At 50.8% G+C, this 21383-nt stretch overlaps 3 protein-coding genes across 3 annotated transcripts; all 3 read left to right on the top strand.

The window, feature by feature from the left end:
- Window positions 1-8578: 8578 nt before the first annotated feature.
- LOC140001787 (feather keratin 2-like) lies at window positions 8579-9801 on the top strand. The gene is made up of 2 exons (XM_072034218.1): window positions 8579-8816; window positions 9021-9801. The coding sequence occupies exons 1-2, from the start codon at window positions 8594-8596 to the stop codon at window positions 9344-9346; spliced, it is 549 nt and encodes a 182-aa protein (XP_071890319.1). The 5' UTR covers window positions 8579-8593; the 3' UTR covers window positions 9347-9801.
- A 3632-nt stretch (window positions 9802-13433) lies between these two features.
- LOC113842559 (feather beta keratin-like) lies at window positions 13434-14206 on the top strand. Its single transcript, XM_027450259.3, has 2 exons — window positions 13434-13458; window positions 13645-14206. Exon 2 carries the CDS (start codon window positions 13665-13667, stop codon window positions 13992-13994), a length of 330 nt encoding a protein of 109 aa, XP_027306060.3. The 5' UTR covers window positions 13434-13458; window positions 13645-13664; the 3' UTR covers window positions 13995-14206.
- A 4045-nt stretch (window positions 14207-18251) lies between these two features.
- On the top strand, window positions 18252-19383 carry LOC140001676 (feather beta keratin-like). The gene is made up of 2 exons (XM_072034116.1): window positions 18252-18377; window positions 18581-19383. Exon 2 carries the CDS (start codon window positions 18601-18603, stop codon window positions 18919-18921), a length of 321 nt encoding a protein of 106 aa, XP_071890217.1. The 5' UTR covers window positions 18252-18377; window positions 18581-18600; the 3' UTR covers window positions 18922-19383.
- Window positions 19384-21383: the final 2000 nt, after the last annotated feature.

Raw genomic sequence — 21383 nt, 5'->3', positions numbered from 1 at the left:
TTTATTTATCTCCCTGTGCTTGAGCTTGTTTTGACCATGACTAACACTGCTGAGTGATCTCCCAGTTCTTATGTCAACCCTTGAGCCCTTTTCATTGTATTTTCTCCCTCTTTCCCTTTGAGAAGGGGTAGTGAGAAAGAAGTTATGGCAGAGCTCAGCAGCCCAGCCAGGTGAAACCACCACACCTGGCAAGGATGTCACCAACATCACCACAAGTGGGCACCACCTGGGCTTCCAGCGCATCACCCAAGACCTACATGTGCCAAGCTAAAGCCTTGGGCACACTAAGGCTCTTCTGCCTATGCCCTCTGAAGCAATCTGCCCATGTCAGCACATCCTTGACTGCTTTCTTCTGCAACATCATCCTACACCTTCACAACAAACACTATCACGTAGTCATGTATGTGACATACATGTAAGACATCAGTCAATTCTACGTAGAAGACTCTGCGGAGGCACACATGGAATTTGCTCTTTATAAATCCATGCTGACTGTTCTCCATCACTTCTCTGTGCTTGAAAATACATTCTGGGAGGATTTCCTTCAGAGCCTTTCCAGATACCTTGAGAAACAAGGTTGTGTTTTTGCAAGAGAAGGTGTTTTCACACCATAAAATTTCACTAAACTTGCATATTCAAAAGCGATTGGGCAGGCATGACAGTAGCTTTACAGTGGGGAGTATGGTAAGAACATAAGGGGAAGGTTCTACTGTCCCAAAATAAGCAGGATAGCTAGAAAAATAGGACGAGCAGTGCAAAATCAGTAAAAACAAAAAATTGCAATCCCTCTGGTCATGAAAGAAGAAAGGGAAAAAAATGAAAAAGCGAAATTAAAGTTTGGTAAAATAAAATTGGACATATATGGTATAGAAAGGCGTCAAGTAGCTTGTGACCTGTAGTATGCATCCAGTGAGGAAACAGGGGAGAAACAAGGCGTTAGGTACTAGGGAATACAAGTGATTATGATATACTTTTCCAGCGTACTCCTGCTCGCAGGATGCACGCCATTGCAATCGCAAATAAAATAGCTTCACAGAAGACACTGTCTGGAAAAAATTATTGAGATTTTTATCACAACACAGATGTTAGCCTGCCCAGGCTGCACTTTCACAGAAATTCCTACTTCATCTGCTCTCAAACAGAAGAACGGGATGACTCTCTTACAGTTTTCAGGAACCTCTCCCAGTCACCATGACCTTTCAAAGAAAACTGAAACTGCTATTGCAAACATATCACCTGGGACATTCAGCATTTGCATGTCTAGCTCGTTGGGTCCCACGTACTCCTGCATAACCAGTTACACAGACTCCCCAGCATCTTCGTCAACAAGCTGCAGTGGGAAACCCTTCAAAACAGTCACCTTGGCAGATCATGGGCTGCACTTGCCATCCCCCACTCCTCAGAATGCAACCAGCACCACTGGGGCCTCAGGTCCACAGCCACAAGCAGCATGCACACCTCCAGCTCCCCTCTGAAACGTCCACATTGTATGAGTCAACACTGAAAACCATGCACAGAAATTGTGTTCCCCCTTGAAACTCACCTCAAAGAAGACCCCAGTACTTTGGGCCCAGACCTTCTGGACACTCCCACATGTCTGTCCCTGCCCCTCACAAGTCTCACAGCCTCTCCCAGGCCTCAACAGAAAGCATGAGGGATTCCCACCAAACTGCATTAGGCCAAAGCCCTTGCTGTCAAAGTGCTGGCCACAGAAAAGGGAGCTCAATGGAGGTGCCAATGCAACCCTTGAAGAAGCATGGCAGGGCTCCCAATGCACTTAGTCTTGTCAGCCCTGAGACAGGCCTGCGACAACAACACCCTGCTATGCAAACACCTCTTCTCTGCCTCTTTGGACTGCAGCCCCAGGGACAACACAGGGGTCTTGCTCCCATACACTTGCTCCCACATACAGCCTCTATGTGCAAGATGGCCACCAAGCCACCAATGAAGCACACCCAACGGGAAAGACAAGGGCTAAACGCAGGCTGGTGAGTTGGGATGAAGGAACAGAGGGAGTGAATGTGAAGCAAGTGGTAGCGCATCACGCCCAGCATACCTGAGAAGCACCGGCCAGCTTAATGGAGATGCCAACAAGGGGGGGCCTCCTCCTCACAACAAAGCCAACGACCACACCTCATGAGTGCCAAACCATGACCTCACGGACAACAACGCAACTCTCCCATGTCTTGAAAGCAACATCTATCCACCCCTACATGAACCTTCAAAAGCTATCCTTTGGTCTTTAATACTCTCACTTGAAATGTTCCGTCACTTCCAAAATCCTCAACAGGAAGAAATGGAGGCAGAACATTGTGGGGAGATCACACCCCACATCATTACTTGAGGGGTTGTGGCATGTAAGAGCAGCTCACGCCAAGTGCTGTCATGCGCAAAGGCTCTCTCGCCTCACGGATACTCGGGAACCAGCATAAAAGCCGGCCCTGCGCCTCTCACCCTCACACACTTCTCCTGAGGCTTTCTCCCCTGCACCCAACAAGGTGAGTCTGAACTCTGCTCTGCTCCTTCACCCACCACAACTTGTCCATCTCTCCACCAACCTTCTATCCCCAGCCTCAGCAGCCCTTCCAGCTCCCAACCACCAGGCTCTCCATAGCCCCACTCTGGGCCTTTCCACTCCCTTGGCCTAACCCAGCACTGCTCTTCATGCCACCAACACCCTCCTCCTTCACAACACTCTCTCTTCCAGGCACCCTCCACAACACAGACATGTCCTGCTACGACATCTGCCGCCCCTGCGGACCCACCCCGCTGGCTAACAGCTGCAACGAGCCCTGTGTCAGGCAGTGCGAGGACTCCCACGTCGCCATCCAGCCTCCTACCGTGCTGGTCACCCTGCCAGGACCCATCCTCAGCTCCTTCCCCCAGAACACCGCCGTTGGATCCTCCGCATCAGCTGCCGTGGGCAGCAACCTCAGCACCCAGGGAGTGCCCATCTCCTCTGGAGGCTTCGGAGGCTTTGGCCTGGGAGGCCTGGGCTGCATCTCTGGCGGAAGAGCCTGCTACCCCTGCTAAGGGTCCCATGCCAATATCCCTGACAGTAGCCTCCAACACCATGCCAGCCAGCTCTCAGTCTGAGGATCCAAATTCATGCTGTCCATGGCGTACGAGCTGACAAGCCACAGCTCGTCATTCCATGGCAAAACAAAGAAAAACAAGAAAGGTATTGGACAGCCCTTGCTGTCAGGAAACATGGCCAACATACCTCCTTCTTTCTTCCTCTTTCTCCTTTCCATAGCACCACCACCTACGGCTGCTGCAATGCCTTGCTCACTAACACAGTCCCTCAGGAACCTTTCTGTGGCTGCTCCCACCATGGGGTTGGCAGACCTCAGAGCTCTGGGAAAATCTGCTCTACGCAAGGACGTTGACTGTTGGTCACCCTCCCGCACCTGAGAATGTGCACCTTCCACTTGATGTTCCCTCTGTTTCATGTTTTCCTCAATAAAATCAATCTGCATCCCATATCCTGAAAGCCTCCTCTTTTTTTCTTATCCCAATGCTCTTCCAACTTCACCCGACAGAAAGAACAAAAAGCAGGGCTCAAGTGGCCATCAGGGCCCAAGCCTGCTGGTATACAAATAGCGTTTGGAAAACGCTCTTACATAGCTCCTTCTGACTAAAGTAGAAAGACATGATGGGCAGATCCTTAACTGGCTGCATGATCACATTCCAAGAGTTGCTCTCAAGAGCTTGGTGCCCAGCTGGAGACAAGGGAGGCATGGTGTCCCTTTAGGGTCTCTCTTAAGGCCTGTATTATTTAACACGTCTGTCACACAGACACCTCACATATGGTGCGAGACTCCACATGCATTTTGGATTCACCTTTGCATTGTCACTGATCCACTGGGTCATTAGCTCCACAACCACAGCTATTTCTTTCAAGGCATGAACCAGACAAGGAAGGACATGGGCTATTCTGCGATGTTTGGAAACATGGCCCACTTACATTCTACCATTCTCCCACTTCTTTCCTTGACTTGCACTGTCTCCTATGTCCAGTTCTCTCTGCTGCTACGACGTGCTCACAAGCCAAACACCACCAGGGATCGACTCCCTCTCTGCTGCTTCCATCATAGGCCATGAAGTTCTCCGTGCTCTGGGAAAGCCTGCCACACACAAGAGTGAGCCCCAGGGACTGTTCCACTTGATGCTCCTTCCTTTCCATGCACTTTCCTCAATAAAAGTCTCAAGCCTGCCATCCTGACGCACCTCCTCTTCTCTTCATCTTCCCACAGTACAAACCAATGATCAAGAGGTCATCGGCGTACGTCGAAAAGGATCACAACACCTTAAAATAAATCACCCAAAACCTACAAGTGCCCAAACACAAGCTTCATCATGCTAAGGCTCTTCTCCCCATGCCTTCTGAAACAATTTCCGCTCATTAGCACACCCTACTACTGCTTTCTTCTCTACTATGATCCTACACTGTCACAACAAACACTATCTCAGAATGATATAGTCAGAAAGGACATCTTGACACCGGGTAGGGCAACAGCTGTGGTCAAGAACGGTCAGCACGCTGTCCAGGACCATGTTTAGTGGCATGCTGCCTCTTTTCAGACCACCCCACTGTTTGTGTGTGTAACCCGTACTTGTCAGCTTCTCTGCGAGCGTGTCACGGGAGCAAGCATCAAAGTCTTTCCTAAAGGTAAGGTAAGCAACAGTTGTTGCTCTCCCCTTGTGCACCCAGCAGGTCACTTCCATGTAGAAGACACTGAGAAGGCTCCACTATGATCTACTCTTCATAGATCTGTTAGAAATGGCTCAGGATTCAAATTAGGATTTATTAAAAAATAGGATTTATTGAAAGAATATAAAAGAATAGAGGTAAGCAAACAGCGCTGGGTGCACCGGGAGTCTCCGCTCCACCAGGACACACACCAGCCACATCAAGTATCTGATTTTTATGCTCCTAGACTAATACATATTCATTACTACTTTTTAAAAAAACAGGTTATTATAATTAGCTTCTGGGGTCCAGTCCCTCCTACTGGAGTATGCGCGTCAGTCTCCTCTGGGCATCTCTAGGGGTCTTTCATGCTGAAGGCTCGTAGTCTTCCTCTCCAAGTCCTTCCCCTTTGTACTCCTTTGGCACCGTACCAAGTTTATAGAACATTTTCTGCAGGTCTTGTCTCCCAGCCATCCTTCAGCTTCTTTTTTCTTCTTCTTAATCTCTTGGCCACCTGGCCAGATATCAGAGGCTTGCATAGTATCCCATAGCAGTCACTAGTTGTTATCAGTTGTTCTGAAACCCCCAGACATCAAAGACTTCATACAAACACAAATAACTTTCTTATTGACACTTCACCAGTAATTAAAACATTCTTCACCAGCCATTCACAGGGACAGTCACACCTATAGCAGTGTTAAGTTAATCTCAAAGAAGACAGAAAAAAAGGCTGTAACTGTTAGAAATAGAAGTCTGGAATAACAAAAGCAAACAGGTTCATAAATTTGAGGAGTATTTTCTGAAGACTAGATAAATTGACTAGAATGAGGGGGAGACTGGGACACACTGCATCTGTGGTTCAAGAATTAAATTGCCAGTGCAGGGCCCAGAGGCAGACAGGACTGTTCTTTATGGACATGAATTGTTAACACATTCCTCACAGATCCATGCTGACTACTCCCCATCTCTTTCTTGCCATTCATGTGCTTGTGGTGTGCTTTCCAGGAGGATTTCTTTCAGAACCTTCCCAGTGACGCATGACAGACTGAACAGCCTGCAGAGTCCCAGGCCTTCCTTCTCCTGCTTGTTGAACATAGGAGTCAGGTGAGTTTCATCCAGTTTCCAGGTCCTGTCCCAGTCACCATAACCTTTCAAAGATAATTGAAAATGGCCTTGCACAGACATCAGCCAGAACCCTCACCTTCTTTGGGTGCACCCCATCAGATCCTGATTACTTCTGCATATCCAGATGCACAACCTACCCATCTGCCTCTACAAGAAGCTCTGCTCACCTGAGAGGCAGCCTGCAAAACACTCACCTCAGCTGCCCTCAGGCAGGCCTTGCCATCATTCCTCCCTTTGGAATGCAAACACCAGCACAAGGTCTACTAATCTGGATGCCTCCAGCTCCCCTCTGAAATATCCAGATCGTCTTTCTGACCATCAAACACGGGGCAGAAAAATAGCTGTCACCTTGACACTCACCCTAAAGAAGACCCCCAACACCCGGGCTCCCCAGCTAGCCCTTCCCCAAACTTCGACTCCCTCAGCCCCTCATTAGTCTCAAGCCATCTTGCAGGAATCCCCAATCAACCCAAGGAGCCCCTATCAAGCAGTGTGTTGGGCCAAAGCCTAGCCTGGGAACATGCTGGCATCAGCAAAGGGAAGCGCTACGGAGTGGCCAAAGCAACTCTTTGAGAAGAATGGCAGGACTGCTGACATCAAAGGGCTTGCGAGCTCAGTACCAGGCCGCAGGGGACAACAGCCTGCTCTCACAAACAGCCCTCTCCTGCCTGCTTGGACTACCGCCCACAGGGATGGCCCTAGGTTTGCGCAAGACAAAGCAGGCAGCTTCCTTTCTCCCACCTACAACCTTCCAAGCACCACGGCCACCAAGCCACCGATACAGCACACCCAACGGGAAAGACAAGGGAAAAGACTGGCTTAGCGAGTTGTTAGAAAGGCAGGGAGGCAGCAAATGCGATGGAATCATGGAATCCCAGAATAGACCAAGTTGTGAGGGACCCACAAGGAACATTGTGTCCAACTAGTGGCTCCACACAGGACCACCCAAAAAAAAACCCGCAATTCTGAGAGTGTTGTCTCGTGCTGCAGCAGGCTTGATGCTGTGATGGTTTCCATGGGGAACCTGCACAACCACCCTCTCAGGAAATAGCCTTTCCCTAATATCCAAGCTGAACCTGCCCTGACACAGCTTCAGGCTGTTCCCTCGGGCCCCACTGCTGCTCACCAGACAGAAGAGATCAGCGCCTGTCCTCCGCTGCCCTTGTGAGGAAGCTGTAGGCTCTGGTCAGGTCTCCCTTTCTCTGCGCTCAACAAACCAAGGGCCTGCAGCCACTCCTCGTACATCCTGCCCACTAAACCCTTCACCATCTCTGTACTTCTCCTTTTGACAATCTAAGAGTTTTGTATCATTAGATTGCGGGGACCAATTCTGTACACAGCACTCTGGTGTACACAGGTCGAGGGAGGTGATTGTCCCGCTCTACTCTGCGCTGGTGCGGCCTCACCTCGAGTACTGTGTGCAGTTCTGGGCACCACAGTATAAAAAGGACATGAAACTGTTGGAGAGTGTCCAGAGGAGGGCTACGAAGATGGTGAAAGGCCTGGAGGGGAAGACGTACGAGGAACGGCTGAGGGCACTGGGCCTGTTCAGCCTGGAGAAGAGGAGGCTAAGGGGAGACCTCATCGCAGTCTACAACTTCCTCGTAAGGGGGTGTCGAGAGGCAGGAGACCTTTTCTCCATTAACACCAGCGACAGGACCCGCGGGAACGGGGTTAAGCTGAGGCAGGGGAAGTTTAGGCTTGACATCAGGAGGGGGTTCTTCACAGAGAGGGTGGTTGCACACTGGAACAGGCTCCCCAGGGAAGTGGTCACTGCACTGAGCCTGACTGAATTTAAGAAGAGATTGGACTGTGCACTTAGTCACATGGTCTGAACTTGGGTAGACCTGTGCGGTGTCAAGAGTTGGACTTGATGATCCTTAAGGGTCCCTTCCAACTCAGGATATTCTATGATTCTATGATTCACTTGAGGGAAGCCCGCACCAGTGCACAGTAGAGTGGGACAATCACTTCCTTTGACCAGCTAGCAATGCTGTGCTTGATGTAACCCAGGAAACGGGGGGACCTTTGGGCTGCCAGGGCACCCTGTTGACTCTCAGTCCACTTGCTGTCACCCAGAACCCCCATATCCTTTCATGTTGGGCCGTTCTCCAGCCTCTCCTCCTCCACTCTGGACATAGATCCAGGGTTGCCCTGTCTCAGATGGGGAATTCGCCAGTTGCCCTTCTTCAATTTCATGTTGTTGCTCATAGCCCGGCCCTCCAATTTCTCAACATCTATGTGCGAGCCTTCTCTACTCAATATGGAGCCCTCGGGAACCCCCAAAGTGACTCCCTGCCAGGCACAGGTAACCCCATTTACAACTACACTTTGAGTCTGACCAATCAGCCAACTGCTGAACCATCTCATTAGATATTAGTCTAGTTGCGTGCTTGACTTTGTCTGGAAGGATATTCTGAGGAACTTAATCAAATCTCTGCTGAACTCCTAAGAGATTACACCTACTGGTGGCTACACGTTATAAATGAGAGGGGTAACATCAGCATAAATAAGTATTCCTGTGCCTCATGCCCAGCACATCTGGGAAGCCCAGACCAGCCTGCAGTATGGTGATGCCAGCAAATAGGGCCCCCTCCTCACAATAATACAGCCGCCAACCACAACACACAAGTGACACGCCATGACCTCACTTCATGACACCCCACCTCTCCCATGCTTTGGCCGCGTCTGCCGACTGCCCTCAAATGCACTCTCCATGCAAATCCACCCAAAGAGCCACTCTCACTTAAAAGATACCGCCAAGGCCAAATAGACATGTCCTCAATAGGAGGAAATGAAAAGGGTGCGTTGTGGGAAGGACACCACACCTCACCTCATTACTTGCCAGGCTTTGGCATTTCAGAGCAGCTACGCCAAATGCTGTCATGCGCAAAGGGTTTCTTGCCCCGCAGGCACTCAAGGACTAGCATAAAAGCCGGCCCTGTGCCTCGCACCCTCACACACTCCTCCAGAGGCCTTCTCCCCTGTGACCAACAAGGTGAGCCTGAACCCCGACCCCCTCCTTCACCCACCCCACCGGCCCTATCTCTCCACTTGCCCTCTGCCTCCACACTTTGCAGCCCTTCCACATCCCCAACACCATGCTCCCCACACACACAGGCCTCCCCACTCTCTTGGCCTTCCCCACCACCACTCCTCACGCCCCCAACACCCTCCACCTTCCCAACACCCTCTCTTCCAGGCACCCTCCACACCACAGACATGTCCTGCTACGACATCTGCCGCCCCTGCGGACCCACCCCGCTGGCTAACAGCTGCAACGAGCCCTGTGTCAGGCAGTGCGAGGACTCCCGCGTCGTCATCCAGCCTCCTGCCGTGCTGGTCACCCTGCCAGGACCCATCCTCAGCTCCTTCCCCCAGAACACCGCCGTTGGATCCTCCGCATCAGCTGCCGTGGGCAGCAACCTCAGCGCCCAGGGAGTGCCCGTCTCTGGAGGCGGCTTCGGAGGCTTTGGCCTGGGAGTCCTGGGCTGCATCTCTGGTGGAAGAGCCTGCTACCCCTGCTAAGGACCCATGCCAACACCGCTGACAGAAGCCTGCATCACCGTGCAAGCCAGAACTCAGAATGAGGATTCACCTCTGCACTGTTCGAGGCACATGGGCTCACCAGCCACGGCTCTTCTTCTCATGGCACTCCACACTCTAGCAGGGAAGGGGGCCAGTCCGTGCTGCCTGGACACATGGCTCACGGACAGCCCATCCTCTCTCATTTCCTTCTATTCCTACCACCATCTTCCATGTCCAGTACTCTCCCCTGCAATGGCTTGCTCACAGCCACAAACCCACCCAGCACCTTCCATGTGCTGATTCTATTGCAGTGGAGGAAGACTTTGGGGCTCTGGGAAAAGCTGTTGTACCATGGGACACAGCCTGATGGTTGCACTACTTGCACCACACAACAGGTCCATTCTGCTCTCATACCTTTGCACTCTTTTTCCACAATAAAGTTCTTGTGCATGTCAGCCTGTGATGCCTCCTCTTCCTTTCTCCTCCCAACACTCCTTCTAATTCACTCAACATTAAGCAGGGCTCAGCAGGCCAGCAGGGCCCAAGTCTGTTCTTGTTCAAGGAGCTTCTTGACAGAACTCATACATATAGCGTTGTTTTAAAACAAGAAGAGTCATAGATTTGACAGAAGGACCACATAGCATAAAACGCATTGGGTGGATGAGCACATTCAAGGAGAAGCAGCCAACATCCCTATGTCCAGGTAAAGACCAGGGTGGAGTGTTATCTCACGGGAGTCTGTCCTGGGACCAGATTTATTTCACCTCCTCATCCCTGACATACACGGTGGGATTGAGCGGGCCCTCGGCAAGTTTGTGCATGGCACCAAGCTCTGTGGGGTGGCCGACACCTTAGAGGAAAAAGGAATGCCACCTGGAAGGACCTTGACAGGCTTAGCAGGTGGGCCCAAGAAAACTTCAAGGATTTCAAGAAGGCTGATTGCAAGGTCCCGCATTTGGGTTGAGACAATCCCCAGCATGAATACAGCCTAAGCAACAAATGGATTGAGAGCAACCCCGCAGAAAATGACTTGGGGGTACTTGTGGAGAAACATCTTAACATGAGCCAGCGATGTACACTCACAGTCCAGAAAGCCAGCCATTTCCTGGGCTGCACCAATCGAAGTGCAGCTAACACACAGAGGGATGCGATTCTCCCTCTCTACTCTGTGCTATTCTGACCCCACCTGGGTCACAGAGGCTGAGAGAGCTGGGCTTGGTCAGCCTGGGGAAGAGAAGGCTCCAAGAGATGGTATACAGACTGTGTAGTACATAGATCAGGCTACAGGAAAGGTGGGGAGGAACACTTTATCAGGGTGTGTAGTGATATGACAAGTATTAACAGCTTTAATCTAAATGAATGTAGATTTAGATTAGATATAAGGAAGAAATTCTTTTCCCTGAGGATGGTGAACTAACCCAGACAAGCTGTGGATGCCTCACCCCTTGGAAGTGTTTGAGGCCAACATGGATGGGGCTTTAGGCATTCTGATCCACTGGAAAGAATGCCTGCCCATGGCAGATGGGTTGGAGCTACATGATCTTTAACATCCCTTCCAACCCAAAACACTCAATCATTTGATGATTCCATCTGCTTTAATGCTCAGGTTGCCTTGTATGTTCTCAGGACTTGGACTCGCAAAGCCTCATGGGTCTAGATCGTCTACAGTTGTAGGAGTGTATAAAAAGGGACACAAGACTTCTCTTACCAAGTATGTCACTGACAACAGCAGCAATGGGCTGCTGCTGTTCATCTGGCATGTGACACAAGCCCTTCACTTGCCCAACCAAAGGTCTGGGCTAGCTAAGGGACTTCTGCATGGGTCAGAAGTCAGCACACACTGAGTAACTCTCTTTCCCATCAGGATTTCCTGGCCACAACCCCTGACAAATACCATCAAGACACTGCAATCAGTGTCATGGAATGAGGGTTGTACCTCTGGGATGAGGCTGGATCTAGGGCTCACCAAATCCTTAACCCCAGTTCATCCTCAAAGAATCCTGTACTTTCTCAGTTTCTGAATGGCTATGTCATTGGAGAGAACATCAAAGCCTTTACCAAAGGCAACGTAAGCAATAGCCGCGGATCTTCCCTCATCTACCAGGAGAGTTATTTCAATGTGGAAGACACTGAGAAGGCTCAAGCATGACTTCAGTTCTCTAACTCCATGCTGAATACTCCCCTTCACGTTCTTCTCCTTTGTGTGCTTGGCAATGCTTCCCAAGAAGATTTCCTTCCACACTTTCCCAGAGACTGATGGCAGGCCAACCAGCCTGCAGTTCCCCACACCTTCCTTCTCCATCTTGTTCAACATAGAAGTGGGATGAGTCTCTTGCAGTCTTCAGGAACCCAGTCGCCATCAACTTTCAAAGAAAAATGAAAGCCTTGTGAAGATATCAGCCAGGACTCTGTGGTGCTTTTACTGCGCTAGGCAGCTAAACACCACAACCGCTCTCTCACTCCCCCTCCTTAGATGAGGAGGGGAAGAACTGAAGAACAACTCACTAGTAGAGATAAAAATAATTTAATTAAAGGGAAAAACTAATGATAATTCATATTAAGGAAAGATAATTATTAACTAAACAGTTAAACTAAAGGAAAAAAAAAAAAAGGAAAGGGCAAATAGGAGGAGGAAAGGGAAAATAAATAAATAAATAAATAAATAAATAAATAAATAAATAAATAAATAAATAAATAATAAATAAAGGCTTTGTGGCAGTGCAGAGGAAAGAAATTACTCTCTACTTCCCTCAAATGAGTGAAGCTTGACCACATCCTTGAAGCAGGGCCTCACCTTGAAGCAGGGCCTCAACGCACGTAGCCGGTGTTTGGGAGGAGGACCGACGTTTTCACAATGAGAGCCCAACAATCCGCTCTTCTTCCTGTTTCCATTTTTATTGCTGAGTGTGACATCATATGGTATGGAACATCCCTTAGCCTCATTCAAGTCAGCTACCCTGGTGATGTTTCTCTTCTCAATTTTTTGCCCACCCCCTAGGAGGGTTAGAGAGAGTCCTGATGTGCCAGCACTGCTCTGCCGTAGACACAGCACTGGAGTGATAACACTGCTGTTCTAGCTACAAGTGCAGAGCACAGCACTGTATGGGCTGCTGCAGGGAAAGGTAACATCCCAGCCAGACACAGGACAGACTCTCAGCATTTGTAGGTGCAACCTGACAGGTCCTGTGCACTTCAGTACATCCAGTGGCTCAGCTTCTCCTTCTTCCTCAGCAACGTGCACTACTCACCTGAGAGACAGCCCACGAAACACTCACCTTGGCTAACCAGTGGAAGGCCTTGATGTTCATTCACCCTTTGCAGGTTTAGCTCGCATGCCTCCAGTTTCTGTCTGAAATGTCCAAACCATCTTCCAGAAAATTAAACACTGGACAGAGAAATAGGTTTCCGCCTTGACACAAATCCCAAATATCATCCCCAGTTATATGATGGCTACCAGCTGGCCCTTTCTCATAGTCCATCTTGTCCTCTGCATTTCATAAACCTCTGGGTGGCTCACAGACCACCCCACCCAGCCCGAGAAATCCCGTCAAGCAGAATGTCAAGCCTTGTATTCTCTGGGGACTTCAGCTTTGGAGGAAAAGGGGAAACATGGAAAAGTCGGAAAACACGGCCACAGTAGGACCTACTCACCTCTCTTTCCTTCTTTTCATAGCACCCGCTTCTATGCCCGATGCTGTCCACTGCAATAACTTGCTGACAGCCACAAAGCCCAGTGTGGCTGGGCCACACCACATGAATGCCACGCAAAGACCTCTCTCATGACACCGCACCTCTACCAGCCTAACGACACATCATACCTGCCCTCCCATGCAACTTTCAGAGAAAGGCTCCAGCCTCTAATTCTGTCACTTTGAAGGTAACGCCAGGATCTAACACCATGTGCTCACTAGGAGGACATGAAAAGGTCAAGTTGTGGGAATGACACCACACCCCACCTCGTTACTTGCAAGGCTTTGACATGCAAGAGTAGCTCATGCCAAATGTTGTCATGCGCAGAGGCTTCCTCACCCTGCAGGCATTCATGGACCAGTATAAAAGCCGGCCCTGCACCTCGCTCCCTCACACCAGACGCCTTCTCCTCTGCGACCAAGGTGAGCCTCAACCCCAATCCCCTCCCTCACCCACCCTATCGAACCCATCTCTCCACAGGTGTTATGCCCCTAAACCCAGCAGCCCTTCCACCTCCCCACCACCATGCTCCCCACACACACAGGCCTCCCCACTCTCCTTGTCTACATAGGCACTACTCCTCAAAGCCCCAACACCCTCTCTTCCAGGGACCCTCCACACCACAGACATGTCCTGCTACAACCTCTGCAACCCCTGCGGACCCACCCCGCTGGCTAACAGCTGCAACGAGCCCTGTGTCAGGCAGTGCGAGGACTCCCACGTCGCCATCCAGCCTTCCACCGTGCTGGTCACCCTGCCAGGACCCATCCTCAGCTCCTTCCCCCAGAACACTGCCGTTGGATCCTCCGCATCAGCTGCTGTGGGCAGCAACCTCAGCGCCCAGGGAGTGCCCATCTCTGGAGGTGGCTTCGGAGGCTTTGGCCTGGGAGGCTTGGGAGGCTATGGCTTGGGAGGCCTGGGCTGCTTCTCTGGCAGAAGAGCCTGCTACCCCTGCTAAGGACCCACGCCAGGACCCCCGACAGCAGCTAACAATGCCCTGCAACCAACTTCATGGACTGAGGATGCTCTGATCTCCGTGCTCTGGGAATACCTTCCACACAAAATGCGTAGGTGCTGATGGTCACTCTGCCTGCACCTCTGACCAGGGGCCTTCTGTTGGTGTTCCTTCCTTTTCATGAGTCTTCCTCAATAAAGTTCTAATGCATGCCAGCCTGACACTCCTCCTTTCTTCACACAACGCTCTTGGTTCAAAGGGACATGGACGGGCTGGAGAAGCAGGCCCATGTGAACCACATGAGGTTCCACAAGTCGAAGTGCAAGGTGCTGCACCTGGGTCAGGCCTATCCCAGACAGGAGTACAGACTGGGAGAAGAACTCATTGAGAGCAGCCCTGCAGAGAAGGACTTGGGTTGTTCTGGTGGATGAAAGGCTCAATAGGATCCAGCAGTGCACGCCTGCAGCTCACCAGGCCAACTGCATGCAGTGCTGCATCAACAGAGGATTCGCCAGCATAGAGAGGGAATTGATTTTCCCCCTCCTTTTTGTTCTCATGAGGCACCAGCTTGAGCACCTCTCCTGTGAAAGAAGGCTCAGAGAGCTGGGGATGTTTAGCCTGGAGAAGTGAAGGCTCTGCGGAGTCTTCCTAGAGATCTTCCAGTACTTAAAGGGGTGTTCTTAAAAAGTTGGAGAATGTCTCTTTACTCATGTAGATAATGATAGGTGAAAGGGTCATGGTCTTAAACTAAAAGAGGATAGATTTAGGCTAGATATTAGGAGGAAATTCTTCACTGTGAGGGTGGTCTTAAACTAAAAGAGGATAGATTTAGACTAGATATTAGGAGGAAATTCTTCACTGTGAGGGTGGTGAGGCAATGGTACAGGTAAGTTGTCGTTACCCCAGCCCCAGTGGTGTTCAAGGCCAGCCTGGATGGGACCTTGGCCAACGTGATGTAGTGGGTGGCATCCTTGCCTATGGCCAGGGGCTGGAGTAAGATGATCCTTTAAGTCCCTTTCAAGGTGACCCATTCTATGATGATTCCTTCTTGACCCTGTTTAAGAACATGGTTCAAGATCAGGTCAAAAAGTGCCACAAGACCTCCCCTCTTGTGCTGTTTTTATGTGGCAAAGTTTTGGTAGTGGGGAGTACAGGGGAGGCCTCTGTGAGAATAATCCAGCAGCTGCCCCATGTTTGATAAGGGTCTGTTTCAGCCATCTGCAAAGGGACCTGCTGCTGCACAGTGCCGAGTCAATAATCAATGTTGTTTGTGCCTCTCTGATCCTCCACCTTCACAACAAACACTATCACAGAGTCCTACATATAGGTAGGCCGTCAGTCACTTCTATGTAGAAGATGCTGTGCAGGCACACACAGGATATGCTCTCCATAAATCCATGCTGACTACTCTCCATCACTTTTCCGTACTTGAGAATACATTCAGGGAGGATTTCCTCAAAACCTTCCCAGAGGCTGATATCAGGCTGACCAGGCTGCAGTTTCCCAGAAATTCGTCCCTTCATCTGTTCTTGAACAAAAGAGTGGGATGAGTCTCTTCCAGTTTTCAGGAACCTCTCCCAGTCACCATGACCTTTCAAAGATAACTGAAACTGCTATTGCAAACATATCACCTGGGACATTCAGCATTTGCAGGTGTAGCTCATTGGGTCCCATGTACTCCTGCATAACCAGTTACACAGACTCCCCAGCATCTTCGTCAACAAGCTCCAGTGGGAAACCCTTCAAAACAGTCACCTTGGCAGATCTGGGGCTGCACTTGCCATTCCCCACTCCTCAGAATGCAACCACGACCACTGGGGCCTCAGGTCCACAGCCACAAGCAGCATGCACACCTCCAGCTCCCCTCTGAAACGTCCACATTGTATGTGTCAACACTGAAAACCATGCACAGAAATAGGATTCCCCTTGATACTCACCTCAAAGAACACCCCAGCACCTTAGGCCCAGACCTTCTGGACACCCCCACATGTCTGTCCCTGCCCCTCACAAATCTCACAGTCTCTCCCAGGCCTCAACAGACAGCATGAGGGATTCCAACCAAACGGCATTAGGCCAAAGCCCTTGTGCTGGCCACAGAAAAGGGAGCTCAATGGAGGTGCCAACACAACCCTTTGGGAAGCATGGCAGGGCTCCCAATGCACTTAGTCTTGTCAGCCCTGAGACAGGCCCGTGACTACAACACCCTGCTATGCAAACACCTCTTCTCTGCCTCTTTGGACTGCGGCCCCAGGGACAAGACAGGGGTCTTGCTCCCATACACTTGCTCCCACATACAGCCTCTACATGTAAGATGGCCACCATGCCACCAATGAAGCACACCCAACTGTCATAAGTGCCAAACTATGACCTCACGGACAACAATGCACCTCTCCCATGTCTTCAATGCAACATCTGTCCACCCCAACATGAACCTTCAAAAGCTATCCTTCGGTCTTTAATACTCTCACTTGAAATGTTCCGCCACTTCCAACATCCTCAACAGGATGAAATGGAGATGGAGCATTGTGGGGAGATCACACCCCACCTCATTACTTGAGGGATTGTGGCATGTAAGAGTAACTCATGCCAAATGCTGTCATGTGCAAAGTCTCTCTCACCCTGCAGGTATTTGCTGACCAGCATTAAAGCCAGCCCTTGTCCCTTCTGCAGTTCTGACAAGCTTTGCTGGCATTTTTCACATCCCTTCTTGAAAGAATTACCCATTTCTTGACTTTAAAATCTGACTGCAAGTTGTTCTACTTTTACTTCAGCATCAGCATAATCCTTGGCCATCCAAATTAAAGCATTGTTTGATGTATCAGAGGGTACTAAAATCATTTCTTTGTTGATAACGTGGTTTGCACACACTTTAAGAACTTGGTCCCTTCTCATTAGGACTCTATAATATTTCTTCTGTATATGGAAGACAATCTGTATCTCTCCAACACCACACTCCTTCCACTGAGCCAGCAGTGAGCTCAGTCAGCCAAGAAGGCCAACAGCATCCTGCCTTGTATAAGAAGCAGTGTGGCCAGCAGGGCTAGGGAAGTGATTGTACCCCTGTACTTGGCTCTGGTGAGGCTACACCTTGAGTACTGTGTTCAGTTTTGGGCCCCTCGCTACAAGAAGGACATGGAGGTGCTCAAAAGAGTCCAGAGAAGGGCAACGAAGTTGGTGAGGGGTCTGGAGAACAAGTCTTACAAGGAGCGGCTGATGGAGCTGGGATTGTTCAGCCTGGAGAAGAGGAGACTCAAGGACGACCTTATCGCACTCTACGGATACCTTAAAGAGGCCGTAGCAAGGTGGGGGATGGTCTATTCTCCCAGCTCAAGTCTGACTTCAGTTCTCTAAATCCATGCTCAATACTCCCCATCATGTTCTTATCCTTTGTGTTCTGGGCAGTGCTTCCCAAGAGGATTTCCTTCCACACCTTCCCAGAGATTGATGGTAGACCAGCCAGCCTGCAGTTCCCCAGATGTTCCTTCTCTGTCTTGTTCAACATAGGAGTGGGATGAACCTCTTGCAGTCTTCAGGAACCCAGTCACCATCAATGTTCAAAGAAAGATGAAAGTAGCCTTCTGAAGATATCAGCCAGGACTCTCAGCATTTGTAGGTGCAACCTGACAGGTCCTGTGCAATTCAGTACATCCAGTGGCACAGCTTCTCAGTCTTCCTCAGCAACATGCACTACTCACCTCTCAGGCAGCCTGCAAACCGGTCACCTTGGCTAAGAAGTGGAGGGCTTTGATATCACACAACCTTTGAGTTGCAGACTGCAAGGACTTCACCACCCAGCCCAAGAAATTCCATCAAGCAGAGCATCAAGCCTTGTGTTCTCTGGTGGCTATGGTTTTGGAGGAAAGAGAGGCAGCACATGGTGTCAGGAAACAAGGCCAGTGTAGGACCTACTCACCTCTCATTTCTTCTTTTCACAGAACCTGCTTCCATGGCCAGTGCTCTCCACTGCAATGACTTGTTCACAGCCACAAAGCCCAGTGTGGCTGGGCCACACCACATGAATGCCACGCAAAGACCTCACTCATGACACCGCACCTCAACCAGCCCTTGGCCACATCATCTACCTGCCCTCCCATGCACCTTTCAGAGAAATGCCACGGCCTCTAATACTCTCACTTTGAAGGTGCCACCAGGATCTAACACCATGTCCTCAACAGGAGGAAATGAAAAGGTCAAGTTGTGGGAAGGACACCACACCTCAACTCATTACTTGCCAGGCTTTGGCATGCAAGAGCAGCTCACCCCAACTGCTGTCATGCGCAAAAGCTCTCTCGCCCCGCGGGCACTCAAGCACCAGCATAAAAGCCGGCCCTGTGCCTCGCTCCCTCACACACTCCACCTGACGCCTTCTCCTCTGTGACCAACAAGGTGAGTGAACCCCAATCCCTTTCTTCAACCACTCCACTGGGCCCATCTCTCCATATGCCCTCTGCCCCCACCCTCAGCAGTCCCTCCACCTCCTCACCTCCATGCTCTCATAAAATCTAGGCCTCCCCACTCTCTTGGCCTCCCCCACCACCGCTCCACACAACCCCTAACACCCTCCACCTTCCCAACACCCTCTCTTCCAGGCACCCTCCACACCACAGACATGTCCTGCTACGACATCTGCCGCCCCTGCGGACCCACCCCGCTGGCTAACAGCTGCAACGAGCCCTGTGTCAGGCAGTGCGAGGACTCCCGCGTCGTCATCCAGCCTCCTGCCGTGCTGGTCACCCTGCCAGGACCCATTCTCAGCTCCTTCCCCCAGAACACCGCCGTTGGATCCTCCGCATCAGCTGCCGTGGGCAGCAACCTCAGCGCCCAGGGAGTGCCCGTCTCTGGAGGCGGCTTCGGAGGCTTTGGCCTTGGAGGCTATGGCTTGGGAGGCCTGGGCTGCATCTCTGGCGGAAGAGCCTGCTACCCCTGCTAAGGACCCACGCCAACACCGCTGACAGCAGCCTCCAACACCGTGCCAGACAGCTCTCAGGCTGAGGATGCTCCTCTGTGCTGCTCATGGCACACGGGCTCACCAGTTACGGTTCATCCTTCCATGGCATAAGAAAGCAAGCAAGGAAGGAAGGGGCCAGCCCATGCTGTCAGGAATCATGGCCAACATACCTCCTTCTTTCTTCCTCTTTCTCCTTTCCATAACACCATCTCCTACGGCCGCTACTCTCTGCTGCAATGCCTTGCTCACTAGCACAATCCCTTGGGAAACCTTCTGGGGCTGCTCCTACCACGGGGTAGGGAGACCTTGGGACTCTGGGAAAATCTGCTTCACACAAGGGACATAGGCCTGTGGTCGCCCTCCAGGAACCTCAAAATGTGCACCTTCCACTTGACGCTCCCTCTGTTTCGTGTTTTCCTCAATAAAATCAATCTGCATCCCATATCCTCAGATGCCTCCTCTTCCTTTCTTCTCCCAACGCTCTTCCAACTTCACCAGAGAAGAAAAAAAAAAAAAAAAAAGAAGAAAAAAAGCAGGGCTCAGAGGTGATCATCGCCCAAGCCCATTGGTGTTCAGGAAGCATTTGGATGATGCTCTTACTTATCTCCTTGTTACTAAAAGTCACTAGTGGCGTCCCCCAGGGCTCGGTGCTGGGGCCGGTCCTCTTTAACATCTTCATCAATGATCTGGATGACGGCACTGAGTGCACCCTCAGTAAGTTTGCAGATGACACCAAGCTAGGTGCGTGTGTCGATCTGCTCGAGGGTAGGAAGGCTCTGCAGGAGGATCTGGATAGGCTGCACCGATGGGCTGAGGTCAACTGTATGAAGTTCAACAAGGCCAAGTGCCGGGTCCTGCACCTGGGGCGCAATAACCCCAAGCAGAGCTACAGGCTGGGAGAGGAATGGTTGGAGAGCTGCCAGGCAGAGAAGGACCTGGGAGTGATGGTGGACAGTCGGCTGAATATGAGCCAGCAGTGTGCTCAGGTGGCCAAGAAGGCCAACGGCATCCTGGCTTGTATCAAAAACACTGTGACCAGCAGGGCTAGGGAGGTGATCGTCCCCTTGTACTCGGCTCTGGTGAGGCCGCACCTCGAGTACTGTGTTCAGTTTTGGGCCCCTCGCTACAAGAAGGACATCGAGGTGCTTGAGCGGGTCCAAAGAAGGGCGACAAAGCTGGTGAGGGGCCTGGAGAGCAAGTCCTATGAGGAGCGGCTGAAGGAGCTGGGCTTGTTCAGCCTGGAGAAGAGGAGGCTCAGGGGTGACCTTATTGCTCTGTATAAGTACATTAAAGGAGGCTGTAGAGAGGTGGGGGTTGGCCTGTTCTCCCATGTGCCTGGTGACAGGACGAGGGGGAATGGGCTAAAGTTACGCCAGGGGAGTTTTAGGTTAGATGTTAGGAAGAATTTCTTTACTGAAAGGGTTGTTAGGCACTGGAACGGGCTGCCCAGGGAGGTGGTGGAGTCACCATCCCTGGAAGTCTTCAAAAGATGTTTAGATGTAGAGCTTAGGGATATGGTTTAGTGGGGACTGTTAGTGTTAGGTTAGAGGTTGGACTCGATGATCTTGAGGTCTCTTCCAACCTAGAAATTCTGTGATTCTGTGATTCTGTAAAATGGAAAGATATGATGGGCCACTCAGCAGATAATGAATTGGCAGTAGCAGTGATGCCACAAGGAATCGAGCATCGTGCTGTTTTCTCCACAGCCTGTTGCCCTTGGGCATTCTGAACCCTCCTCATCTGGAAGCTGCCATCCCATGGGATGCGTTAGACATGGAGAAAAGTGTCCCTGTGCTTGCCTTCAACAACATGCCCCCATCTGCATGTCCCCGTAGCCTTTGGCTAATCCTAAAGCATCCCTCTCCCAGTGCCCGCAGAACATTTTGACACCACATGATAAATTTAACTGGGCTGGGGCTGGGAAGAAGGAGTTGATGCCGCTGTGGCTTTTGGAAATGTACCTTGATGGAAGGGTGCATTTATTTTTTTATTTCTTTTTTCATTGCTTCTCTTGTTTAATCATTGGGGGTTTGAGAGACGTTTCAAGTCTTTATATAGCTTAAAAAATATTAAAACATAATAAGTCTTCTGTTTCCATGGCAACAGGGACAGCAGGTATTCATGGGCCTGGGATGCTGGCATCCTGCATTCATCACAAGGTTTCCAAGACAGAACAATTTTCTTCAAGTTTGTTCTCCACTGTTTGCTCCGGAAACACCACGGGAATGGGGTCTTAGCTCGAGAGTGGGCTCTGATCTTCTAAACCCATCGCCGGTGCTCTGTCCAGTGGGCACGGCTAAAAAAAGTGCAAAAATTTCCCTCCCATGACAAGGAGCCCAAGGGGGGACGGAGGCATGGTGGAGCCCGTGGACCCACGGGACCCCACTGCTTTGGCCACCCCAAGGGACGTTCCTCCAGGGGTCCCTCCGCATGAGGTTGGATTT

This window comes from Anas platyrhynchos, chromosome 2, assembly GCF_047663525.1.
Source record: "Anas platyrhynchos isolate ZD024472 breed Pekin duck chromosome 2, IASCAAS_PekinDuck_T2T, whole genome shotgun sequence".
NCBI lineage: Eukaryota > Metazoa > Chordata > Aves > Anseriformes > Anatidae > Anas > Anas platyrhynchos.
The sequence above is the reverse complement of the archived record's forward strand: the minus strand, read 5'-3'. Positions and strand labels throughout refer to the sequence as shown.